This window comes from Auxenochlorella protothecoides (assembly GCF_000733215.1).
Source record: "Auxenochlorella protothecoides strain 0710 unplaced genomic scaffold scaffold3, whole genome shotgun sequence".
In the NCBI taxonomy this organism is placed as follows: domain Eukaryota; kingdom Viridiplantae; phylum Chlorophyta; class Trebouxiophyceae; order Chlorellales; family Chlorellaceae; genus Auxenochlorella; species Auxenochlorella protothecoides.
In genome coordinates, this window is record NW_011934358.1 from 169,343 (window position 1) to 180,456 (window position 11,114).

Genomic DNA, 11,114 nt, shown 5'->3' on the forward strand with positions numbered 1-11,114 from the left:
CTGGCGCGGTCAGACCCCGCCCTGCTGGCGCCACATCAGCAGTACCTCGCAGCCCTGACCTCCTTCCAGTACCCCTTGGACCCGCGGGGCGCAGCCAGGGGCGGGCACCCGGACGCCGCGGCGCGGCGCGGCGCCTGGCAGGCCGCGCTGTGCTCGCTGTACGACGCCCTGCGTGCCGGCGCCTGCGACGCCTTCTACGTGGTCCCCGCCGAGGGCGGCAAACGCCCCGCCCTCGCCTTCTTCGGCGCGGCGGGGGTGGGCGGCCGCCGGCAGCCGCACGGACTGCTCACGCGCTCCACCCCGGGCCTGCGCTCCATGCTTTCCAACGGGCTGGGCCTGGCCTACGACGCGCCCCTCCTGCCCCAGACGGGTGCGGCGCCCCAGGACCAGGCGAGTACATTCTGTGCGAGGGTCCATGCTGGGAGAGGGGCTGGTGCCTGCTGACAGTGGACGTCGCTACCCCGCAGTCATACCCCTCATCCCCTCATCACCGTGCAGTCCGCGATTCCGGCAGCCGGGACGTGCTCCCTGCTCTCCTTCCAGGGCGAGGAGGGCGTGCACGGCCTGTTTGACTTCCTGCTGAACGAGGCGTTCAGGGCCGCCGGGGACGAGGCGGACGTGCCCCTGCTCCTCGCCCCCGTCCCTTTTCTCCATGGCGCCATGGTGGCGGCGCGGCCCAAGGTGCGTGGTCGAGGGCGCCTGAGTATCTGAGCAATGGCGTTGGGGCTCTGTAGCCAGCAGAGTGCTTGCCAACAGGCTCCATTGCCACTGCAGCGCTGCTCCAACGAGGGCCAGTGCGATCCCCTGCCCTGGCCTTGCAGGCCTTTCGACTTTTGGATGTGACATCAGCCTGAATCAACCTCCCTTCCCCACCACACACCCCACAGCTGCTGAGCAGCGTGGAGGTACGGGGCGGCTCCGCGGCCTCCTCTCAGCAGTTCCGCGTGGAGCTGCGGAGCCTGACCCCCGCCTGGACGGTGGACCGGCTGGTGCAGCTTCTGGGCAGCCGCCAGCCCCTGTCCATGGCCTGCGACACCCACCCACTGACCCTGGCCCTGAACTGGCCGGGGCCAGCCGACGCCGCGCAGGCGCGGGAAAGCAAGGCTTCAAGGGACGTGGGCGCGGCGCTCGTGCGCGGGGCCTGCAGCGCCGAGGAGGGCGAGCGGTGGGCGTGCCGCGGGGCCGGGCAGCCGAGCATGGGCTGCAATGTGCTGCGGGGCATGGAGGCCGACGGCAGGGGCACCTTCACGGGCCTGCTGTCCTCCAAGTCCGCGGAGCACATGCTTTGACAGGCTGGCTGTTCTGCGGACTGTGTGCCCCACCGTTGACCGTGTTGCAAGGGTACCGCCACCAGGGGAAGGGAAGGAGGGGGGGGGAAAGGATGCATGACCTCTCCACGTCACGAGGGCGCATGCATTCATGGGTCGGGAAGCAGGAGGGGTGTGAAGGGAGGCAAGGACACGTCCAAGGGGCCATTCGAGATGCAGGCTCCAGCGCAGGCTTCATGCTCGCGGATCTGCTCTCCCCGTGCGTCCCTCCTCGCTGCGCACAGGGGACCATGTGAGACATCCCCAAGGCCAGCCCCCACACACGGGATCCCCCCCCCGGCTCCACACTCTCCCCCTCCACCCGCAAGCGCCGCCCTCCATCACAGCAGGTGGTGCATGCCCCGGATCATCATCTCCCGCAGCTGCCAGCGCGGGGGCTGGTAGGTGCCATCGGTGCCCATGTAGCCCTCTGCCTCCTGCTGCAGCGCCCAAAAATAGTAGACGCGGTGCACATCGTCCGGCGCGCCGTCCACAACGTTGCCATGGCTGTCGCGCGCGCAGTTGATCTGCTGGCAGGTGAACTGGACCACTACGCAGGGCGCCTCCTCCGACAGCTTCAGGTCCACCAGCTCCACGTCGGAGGTGTCCAGCAGCGTGGGGTCCGGCACCTGCCCCGACTGCGCGGTGGCGGCCATAATCCCCGTCAGCCGCTCCACCATCTCGGGCGAGCAGTGCTCGCGGATGACGTCAGCCTCGCCGCGTAGGTAGGCGCCGATGATGACGGGGACGTCAGCCCTGACGCGCGCGAGAAAGCGGACCATGTCAAAATCGGGGTCGCGGGCGCGGATCTCGCGCAGCGCCGCCGCGCCCTCCGACTCCTGCGACCACGAGTCCGCGGCGTCCTGCAGGCGGTGCACCAGGGGGGAGTCGGAGGTTTCCCACCGCTCGCGCAGCGAGCCCGCCACGTCGCGCCCGCGCGTCAGCACCTGCTGGTCCAGGTGGGAGGACAGGCGGGAGAAGAGGGGGTGCGAGCCCAGCTGGAAAGGGGGAAAGGGGGGAGAGTAGAGTGGTTTTGGGAGATGCATGCCGTGGTGGGACGACAAATTTGGAGGTTGAACTGCCAAGCCAGCAACAAGTTGCAACACTGTACGTGGTCCGGCCACGTCACACGACGACCAAAGCCCTCCCAGTCATGCACAGTACATGGCACGCTCCCCAGCCCTCCACCCCCCCGACTCCTCCCAAGGAAGCTCCCAATCCCGCTGCGCTGTCAAGACCACACAACCCCCTACCTTGTTCTGGAGTTCGCGCCACTGCTTCTGCCACGCCGGCTCGGCCACGGAGTGGTGGGCCAGGGCGGTCGTCTCTGCTGTCTTCAGGCTGCCGCCCTTGGGCGCGCCGCGCATGGCCGAGGTGGAGGGGGTCTCGGCCGACACGGCCGCCACCATCTCCTTGATCACCACGGTCGCAGTGGATCGCACGCGGTCAAGGAGGCCCGGCTTGGTTGGAGCTTCCCGGTTGGGCCGGGACTTTTCGTCGGAGCCGCCGGGACCAGCAGCCGAAGCCGCCTCCTGTGCCGACCCCTGCTGCTGCTGCTGCTGCTGCTGCTGCTGGTCGGAGGACTCCGAGGATCTTCGCCCAAACAGCTCCTTCACGGTGTCCTGCGCCAGCCGCTGTGCGGCGGCAGCCTTCTCGGCGATCGCAGCCTTTGCCTGTGCGTACAGGGTGTGAATGTCTCAGCGGCACTGGAGCAGAAGGGGGAGGAGGGCACACCCATGCCAGAGCCGGCTGGGCAGGAGAGCCCTGGGGATCTCCAGACCAAGCCCTTCCCCCCTCTAGCCCACTCCGCCAGCACCTGTTCAGCGGCCTGCCGGGCAGCTGCCGCCGCTTCATCGGCCTGCTTTGGGGCGCCGGAGAATGACCGTCGCATCTGCAGCGCCTGCACCCGTGAAAGCGTGAAAGGCTCGAGAAGGTGCGGCAAGGATGCAGGATCCATGCATGCATTTGTGACTGTCCTCCAGGTACATGAAGTTCTTCTCACATCCACGCACCCGTGAAAGGGCCCTGAGGCTGGACATGCTGCTCAGACCCCGAGAGGCTACAGTCTGCGATGGTGACCACTCCTGCCCAGGCTACGGTCGGAGTATGTACAGAGGCCCAAGGGGTTACATCAACAGATTGAATGCAGGGTCGATCTCCAAGTAGTGTCCCTGTCCACTTTCGTACGTTGTAGTCACCCAACTCCTTGTCGCGAAGCATGCTGGCCCGGCCCAATGCTGCCGACGTGTCGTTCTGGTCAGTACGCGACCCCCGACCCGCGGCATGGCTGGCAAGACTGGCCCGCATGAACGGGATCCCGCACTTTAGTGTTGCGATGGCGTCACTCCGGCGAGCCTGGCTGCTCAAGGCCCGATGGGGCCTCGGCATTCGATGCACTTCTAGCGTCGCCGACGGGGCTCAGGCGTGGGAGACGCGGGCTCGCAAGGAGGCCAAGGGCAAGGATCCCTACGAGACCTTCGGATCTACCAATCAGGATGTAAGTGGTTGCATTGGACACTGCTTTTTGCGCTCATGCCCTGTCTGGGCCCTGCATCGCGATATTTGTTGCATTCTTCCCTCGCCAGGGGATCCCGCAAAAGCCGGTCTACACTGCGGCAGACATCGCCGACATTTCCGGCCTTGACACCGAGGTATGCGGATTACTATCAGCCATCATTGGAGGGCCTGATGCAAGGCGTTGACATTGTCTACGGCGCCGTGCGGGTGCCGGAACCCCAAGATGCACCCTTCCCCGCTCCTCCGACACCGCAGTATCCAGGGGTGTACCCATTCACTCGTGGGCCCTACGCCAGCATGTACACGGGCCGCCCCTGGACCATCCGCCAGTATGCCGGGTTTAGCACTGCAGAAGAATCCAACGCCTTTTACAGGGTGGGTGGATGAAAAGGTCTTTGCTTGAGCTGTCATCAGCCTGTGACGATCAGGGGTGGAGGCGTGGGCCCCAAGCGATGCTGCAACCCCGCCGCTGACGGCTGTTCCCACTCACCCACCGATGCCCACACAAACACAACGTCCTCGCCTCCGTAGAAAAACCTGGCAGCCGGGCAGCAGGGCGTCAGCGTGGCCTTTGACCTGGCCACGCACCGTGGCTACGACTCAGACCACCCCCGCGTGGCCGGCGACGTGGGCATGGCAGGCGTGGCCATCGACAGCGTGGAGGACATGAAGGTCCTGTTTGACGGCATCCCCCTGGACCGCATGAGCGTCAGCATGACGATGAACGGCGCCATCCTGCCCGTCATGGCCATGTTCATCGTGGCCGCGGAGGAGCAGGGGGTGGCCCCTGCCGCGCTCATGGGCACCATCCAGAACGACATCCTCAAGGTGCGTGGGGTAGGGTGGGAGCATTGTGTATGCTTTGGTTGGGGGAGGAGGGGGGAAGAGCTGAAGAGGGTGGGGTGATATGTGCCTCTGCGAGTATCTGCAATTCTCCCTGCACAGGACCGGGAGCATATGCATCGAGACCTGGCGATGCCTCCAGGTTTTGCCAGCAAACCCCTTTAACCCCCTTCCCCCATCAACACCTATGCAGGAATTCATGGTGAGAAACACATACATATACCCCCCGCGCCAGTCCATGCGCCTCATCGGCGACATATTCGCCTACTGCGCCAAGCACGTGCCCAAGTTCCACCCCATCTCCATCTCGGGCTACCACATGCAGGCACGGGGCGGCTTGTCCATGAGCAGTCTTGCTGGGGAATGGAGACTGCATTTGTGATGGTGAAGGGAGGGCCGGGACCTTCAAGCCATAGGGCACGGTGATGTGCTGCTGGTCGCCTTGTTGCATGCTGTTCCTGGGGTAGCAATGTACCAGACTCCATGCACCTGCAGGAGGCAGGTGCCACGCCCACCCTCGAGCTGGCCTACACCCTGGCAGACGGGCTGGAGTACCTGCGCTGCGCGCGGGACGCGGGGCTGAGCGTGGACGACGTCGCGCCACGCCTCTCCTTCTTCTTCGCCATCGGCATGAACTTCTTCAGCGAGGTGTGTGAGGGGGTGCTTTTGTTGGGAAGGATGATGAGGGTGCAGGGCACTGCGACGTGACGTCAGTGTGGCAGTGGTGACGACTTGGCGCATGGTGCCATCACTATTTCGACACGTTAGCCTCCTGACAGTGGACCTGAGGAACAGACCCACTCGTGCCACTGAACCTGTGCTCTGCAACTCCCCGACCCATGACAGGTCGCCAAGCTGCGGGCCGCCCGCCGACTCTGGGCCCGTCTCGTCAAGGAGAAATTCTCCCCCAAGGACGAGAAGTGCCTGGCCCTGCGCACCCACTGCCAGACTTCGGGCTACTCCCTGACTGCCCAGGAGCCACACAACAACATCATCCGCACCACCGTCGAGGTGGGTGGATGGGTGGGCGGAGGTATGTGGCTGTCGGATGGCGAACGCTGATTCGGTCCTGATACCCCCTCCCCCCCATCCCTGCCCTACCCCACCATATCCATTGCAGGCCATGGCGGCGGTGCTCGGCGGCACACAGTCGCTGCACACCAACTCCTTTGACGAGGCCATCGCCCTGCCCACCGACTTCTCGGCGGGCCTGGCGCGCAGCACGCAGCTGATCCTGGCGGAGGAGACGGGGATCTGCGACGTGGCCGATCCGCTGGGCGGCTCCTACTACGTGGAGCGCCTGACGGCGGAGATGGAGGCGCGCGCCGGCGCGCTGATTGACGAGGTGGAGGGCATGGGCGGCATGACCGAGGCCATCGTGGCGGGCCTGCCCAAGCTGAAGATCGAGGAGTGCGCGGCGCGGCAGCAGGCCCACATCGACGCCGGGCGGCAGGTCATCGTCGGCGTGAACAAGTACGCCAAGGAGGGCGACCAGGGAGAGGCGCTGGACGTGCGCAAGATCGACAACACTGCCGTCCTTCGCGCCCAGAAGGCCCGCCTGGAGGTGAGGCTTGCAGGTCTGGGGTTGGTTTTGGAGGGGGGGGGCGGGGGGCCGGTGGAATAGGTTTGAGGGAATCAAGAGCGGGGGTCTACCAACTCTTCATCCTGAGACCTGCGGTGTGTGTGCACCAGCGCACCATTGGTCCTTGCCACCAAACACGCCTCCATCCCTCCGCATCCCTGCAGGCGGTGCGGACGTCGAGGGACGGAGCCGCCGTGGAGGCGGCGCTGGCGGCGCTCGAGGCGGCGGCCTCCACTGTGGACCGGGAGGAGCACAACCTGCTGGACCTGGCCGTCAAGGCGGCGCGGGCGAGGGCCACGGTGGGCGAGATCTCGGACGCCCTGGAGCGGCCCTGGGGCAGATACGCGGCGGCAGGTGCGGAAGGATCGTGGGGAGAGGGGGTGGGCATGAAGAAGCGTTTCGGAGGGTTGCTGACATCCACCGCCGCACAGAGCCTCTCGGCCCAGGACTGGCCAGGCCAGCATGCTTCTGCTCAACCCTCTCCCCCCTCCCACCCGCGCGTCCAGGTGACATGGCGACGGGGACGTACGCCGCCTCCTTGGGCGACGAAGGTCGGGAGGAGGCAGCGGCCTGCGCCGCGGCGGTGGCGCGCTTCGAGGCAGTTGCCGGGCGCCGGCCGCGCATCCTGCTCGCCAAGATGGGCATGGACGGGCACGACCGCGGCGCCAAGGTCATGGCCACGGGGTGAGCGCGGGGCGCGATCCTGTGCGTGTGTTTGCAGGGTGGGTGGAGGAGGGCCGTGCGCCGCCTAGGGACGCGCGTGGGCATGCTCATGACGCCTGGTGCTGCGAGCTGGGGGGGGCAGGAAGTCGACAGACTGGTAACGTGGTGTTCAGCCGTGTCTGCCCATCTCGTCGCGATCACGCCGCCTCGTGGCGGCTCGTGCTGCTGCGTCCACCCCCCTCCACCCTCACCACCGACCCCTGGGACACAGGCTGGCAGACCTGGGCTTCGATGTGGACATCGGCCCCCTGTTCATGACGCCGGCGGAGGTGGCGAGGGCAGCAGTGGACGCCGACGTGCACGTGGTGGGCGTCTCTTCCCAGGCGGCAGGGCACACGACCCTGGTCCCTGCCCTTATGCACGAGCTGAGGGAGGCGGGGATGCAGCACGTCCTGGTGGTGGTGGGCGGCATCATCCCCGAGCAGGTGACATGGGTGGGGGGGGGGGGGGGGTCTGGCGTGGTCCTGGCGAAGGGAAGGGGGGGGGGGCTCGAGGGATGTGCAGCATGCTGCCCATCCAGCCACAACACCGATGGTCACCCACCCAAAACGAGAAAACATTCCAGGACCACGCTGCGCTGCTGGAGGCGGGCGTGGCCGCCATCTATGGCCCGGGAACCCGCGTGCCCTCAGCAGCCCTGGGTATGCTCGGCCTCCTGATGCCCGAGCAGGATCGGGGCACGGCACACTCCTGAACTACCCCAAACCCCTTCAGTAATATTCCCAGCACTGGCACGGCGTGATTGCAAAAATCAATGCATCCAAACGCTGTGCTCCCAGCATTTTTGTAAGATCTGTAACCCTGCACGGGCTCCAAATTGATGTCGACGAGTTGAATCTCGTCCTGATTTCTTGTCCTGTTGACGAGCTGCCCGGGCTGCACCAAACAAGCACATACAAGCTTGGCAGCAAGTGGAGTGATTCTCCTCATTTCGCGCGCGATTAAGTATTTCAGACCAGCAAAAATGTCTCAGACTGCACCCAGCCTCCTCCGAAGCCTGGCCACCTCCTTCGGTGGCAGTCCCTGGGCCCGGCAGGGTGCGCGCCTGGCACCTGGGCCCCTGGCGGGACGGAGCTATTCCTCGGATGAGGCATCGGAGACCGGATCCAGGCAGATCGCATATACCAACAGGAAGTTGGCTGCAGAGCTGGCACAGACGAACGAATACTTGACTCACGCCAAGGCCACGGCATTGGTGAATCAGACGATTGAGCTCCTGATCGCCGCGCTGAAGAGAGGTGAGGGCTCTCGATGCATCGTCCTAAGGTTCCATTCTGGCACAATGGTGGATCATCTCTGCATCTCTATTTAGTTGCTCCCTTGTGCACTCCTCCCTGCAGGTGAAGCCGTGAGCCTGAAGCCTCTAGGCACCCTCAAGGTTGCGTACGTCGGACCTCGGAGGAGGTTTGACATTAGCGCCAGGCAGCACATGCTCACCCCGGGCTACATGAAGGGCAACCTGACGCTGGGAAAGGACATGAAGGAGCACCTCAAGGGGCTTGAACCCAGCCAGGTGCCCGGCTCCTAGGCTGTGATTATTCACAACATGATCATGGTCCAGCCATGCCTTTCCACGCAGCTTATTCATGCAGTTTTGCAGGTGTCTCTGTCCTCTCGGCACAGGTCCTCAGGTGTTATTGGCATGCATCCCCAGCTACGAGTCGGTATCCACTCTTCCCACCCTGTAAAGTGTTGGACTTGTACCCTGCAGTGACACGTAAGAGAACCATGACAAGGGCGGGACGGGGCCTGCACTGGCCCACTGACAATTTCTTCACGCACACCAGTTTTTGGTCGTGCTAAACCTGGCCTTCGTGTCCTGTTGGGGTAACGTTGCTGATGGTGCCAGGCGGGCGAGATGAAAACAGTCTTGCAAGGGCATCAAGAGACAAAATGGCATGGCACGAAAGCGCCCAGCACGATCGACTACGACAGCGTGATGGGAGGCGCCTCCTCATCGCCCGCTTCCATGGCCCTCACCCTTTCCAGCAGCGCCTGCACCCGATCGCTGCGTTCCATGGTGTCATCCAGCTGGAAGCGGAGCTCGGGAATCAGCCTCAGCCCCATCTCTCGTGCCACCATCCTCCGCACATACCTGTGCAAAATTGGGGTGACTGGACTGAAATCCGATGGCCATGACAGGAGAGGGTCGAATAGTTCTCAGACCATGCAACAAGTGGCGGCGTGGTGCGCAATTTCACTGGGATGCAGTGGGTTTTGTTGCACCCAAGGGTCAGCTTCCCCTGGGGCTCTGCTGCTCTGGAACCAAGGCATATGCCGCAGAAACAAAAGAGCATGCCGGACCTTCCTCCTGCACGCTATTGCAAGACCTCCCACCACAGCCTTGACTCACCCTTCAAGTCCCTGCAGTCCCTGCAAGGCGATCGCCTTGCCCTCCTCATCTGAGAATATAGAGAGGAAGACACGCGCAACCTGCATGTCCCGAGTCAGCTGGACCTCTGTAACGGAGGCCACAGCCGACATGGATGCATCGATGCCTCGCCGCCGCTCCGGGCAGATGGCCTTCTGGAGGACCTGCAGGTGGAGAGTGGGAGGGGCATTAAGGTTCCACACATCTGGGGTATGGGTGTTGCATTTCTGAAAGCCAGGGTACCATTATCCAGGCTCTAACGTTGCCAGAGCAGGTAGCATGCAGCATGAAAAGGCCCAAAGTCCACCAGTCCCGTCCAACACCAGGCTGGATCACTCAGCCCGCACCATGTCGTGAATGAGAAGTGAACCAACCTCTCGCTCTATTTGCTTGGCGACCTTTGCGATGCGGCGGGGGTGAGCCTGCACGAGGGAGGGAGCCATGGCTGAGGAGCCTATGTGCATCGCTTGGCGCAGGCATGCGCCCCAACCTTCCTGCAATATGATGTCACCACCAGCATCACACCCTGCCCACCATGCAAACGGGGGACACCAGTTGCGGCCGACGACAGGGGACTCGTGGAGGGGCGCCTGTGATTGTGGGCGGGTGGCATGCTGGAGGGACCTTGTTATAAACACAACAGGGGAAGCACACAGAAGCTCGGCGTGAGGCTAAAGTTTTCATACCCGAGGTGAAGGCATGCCCAGGGCTAGGCCGGCATGCGCTCCGCATTTCGTGAGCTTTATATCAGTATGGTATGCTTGATGTAGCTCCCGCCTTTACTCCAGGCTCCAGATGCTATCCACAGGAATGTCAGGCCCGCACCGCAACCTGGCCAAGCCCGGATATGACTTCGACCTTGGTAGCTCTTTGGGGAATGGAGAATGTGTGAATATACTATGCAGCACGATTTGGGGAGTTTCGCTGGTGTACCTGCGGCCATGCGGACTCCGCTGGTCGGCGAGACGTTCATGCGCGATGGTCGCTAGGGCGCGCGGTGGCAACTTGTCGGCGAGACCTGCTGGGCACGGCACACCAATCACAAGGCCACCTTGAGCATTGCCAGAGGAACAAGCTTGGATTCCAATATCAATCCTGCGACTGGAAACATACACACATGGTGCATGGCATGGGACACTGAAAACCCTCGTCCATGCATCACTCCGGTGGCAGGACCTTGTAGGGGTTCAAGATGCCCTGCGGGTCGAAGGCGGCTTTGATGCTGCGCATCAGGCGCACCGCCTCCGGCGGCTTGGAGTAGCCGATGCAGGGCGCCTTCATGCGACCCAGCCCGTGCTCGGCGCTGATGGAGCCGCTATGGGCGGCGGTGAATTCGTACACCCATGGCTCTATCAGGGCCTCCAGCCCGGCATCGTAGCGCGGGGCCGAGATGTTCAGGTGGACATTGCCGTCCCCCAGGTGCCCGTAACCCACCACCTTGAGCGCGTGCTCGGTGTCAGAGCCTGCTGTCGAGCCCGCGCCGCCGCCCAGGAAGCCTGATGGGTAGGCCGAGGCCAGGCGCTCCCGCGCCGCACCCACGACGCCATACATCTCCTCCACTCTGAACGACAGGTCGTACTTGTAGATGGCCCCTGTACGGGGTGGCCACGCACGGCGGAGAGTCCCTTTGTGGGTTAGACAGGTGTGCATCCTGGGTGCACCCTGGGTGCACCCAGAGCTCCCCGGGATGCCCCAGTCATGGTAGAGTCGGCGCAGCCAGGGCAACACACATCCCCCGGCGAGCAAAGACAGCGGTTCGCCCCCCCCCCCC

General features: G+C 64.1%; 6 protein-coding genes across 6 annotated transcripts in view; 3 read left to right on the plus strand and 3 right to left on the minus strand.

The window, feature by feature from the left end:
* Positions 1 to 315: 315 nt before the first annotated feature.
* F751_2778 (hypothetical protein) lies at positions 316 to 1,289 on the plus strand (the record flags this gene model as incomplete). The annotated part of the gene is made up of 3 exons (XM_011402472.1): positions 316 to 403; positions 515 to 681; positions 888 to 1,289. The coding sequence occupies 3 exons, from the start codon at positions 316 to 318 to the stop codon at positions 1,287 to 1,289; spliced, it is 657 nt and encodes a 218-aa protein (XP_011400774.1).
* Positions 1,290 to 1,648: 359 nt separating this feature from the next.
* F751_2779 (Mitochondrial import inner membrane translocase subunit TIM44) lies at positions 1,649 to 2,716 on the minus strand (the record flags this gene model as incomplete). The annotated part of the gene is made up of 2 exons (XM_011402473.1): positions 1,649 to 2,305; positions 2,561 to 2,716. The coding sequence occupies 2 exons, from the start codon at positions 2,714 to 2,716 to the stop codon at positions 1,649 to 1,651; spliced, it is 813 nt and encodes a 270-aa protein (XP_011400775.1).
* Positions 2,717 to 3,642: 926 nt separating this feature from the next.
* Positions 3,643 to 7,666, plus strand: F751_2780 (Methylmalonyl-CoA mutase, mitochondrial; the record flags this gene model as incomplete). Its single annotated transcript, XM_011402474.1, has 12 exons — positions 3,643 to 3,804; positions 3,893 to 3,958; positions 4,080 to 4,199; positions 4,356 to 4,652; positions 4,861 to 5,017; positions 5,170 to 5,315; positions 5,514 to 5,678; positions 5,788 to 6,231; positions 6,414 to 6,603; positions 6,756 to 6,933; positions 7,184 to 7,406; positions 7,538 to 7,666. 12 exons carry the CDS (start codon positions 3,643 to 3,645, stop codon positions 7,664 to 7,666), a joined length of 2,277 nt encoding a protein of 758 aa, XP_011400776.1.
* A 270-nt stretch (positions 7,667 to 7,936) lies between these two features.
* F751_2781 (hypothetical protein) lies at positions 7,937 to 8,500 on the plus strand (the record flags this gene model as incomplete). Its single annotated transcript, XM_011402475.1, has 2 exons — positions 7,937 to 8,210; positions 8,313 to 8,500. The coding sequence occupies 2 exons, from the start codon at positions 7,937 to 7,939 to the stop codon at positions 8,498 to 8,500; spliced, it is 462 nt and encodes a 153-aa protein (XP_011400777.1).
* A 398-nt stretch (positions 8,501 to 8,898) lies between these two features.
* On the minus strand, positions 8,899 to 9,786 carry F751_2782 (putative ribosome-binding factor A, chloroplastic; the record flags this gene model as incomplete). The annotated part of the gene is made up of 3 exons (XM_011402476.1): positions 8,899 to 9,067; positions 9,326 to 9,507; positions 9,691 to 9,786. The coding sequence occupies 3 exons, from the start codon at positions 9,784 to 9,786 to the stop codon at positions 8,899 to 8,901; spliced, it is 447 nt and encodes a 148-aa protein (XP_011400778.1).
* A 715-nt stretch (positions 9,787 to 10,501) lies between these two features.
* Positions 10,502 to 11,114, minus strand: part of F751_2783 (putative D-2-hydroxyglutarate dehydrogenase, mitochondrial) — a gene marked incomplete at both ends in the record, with an annotated part of 3,315 nt that continues 2,702 nt past the window's right edge. Inside the window, one exon of the mRNA XM_011402477.1 lies at positions 10,502 to 10,935. Within this exon, the coding sequence (XP_011400779.1) occupies positions 10,502 to 10,935 (434 nt within the window). The remainder of the gene's footprint in view (positions 10,936 to 11,114) is intronic.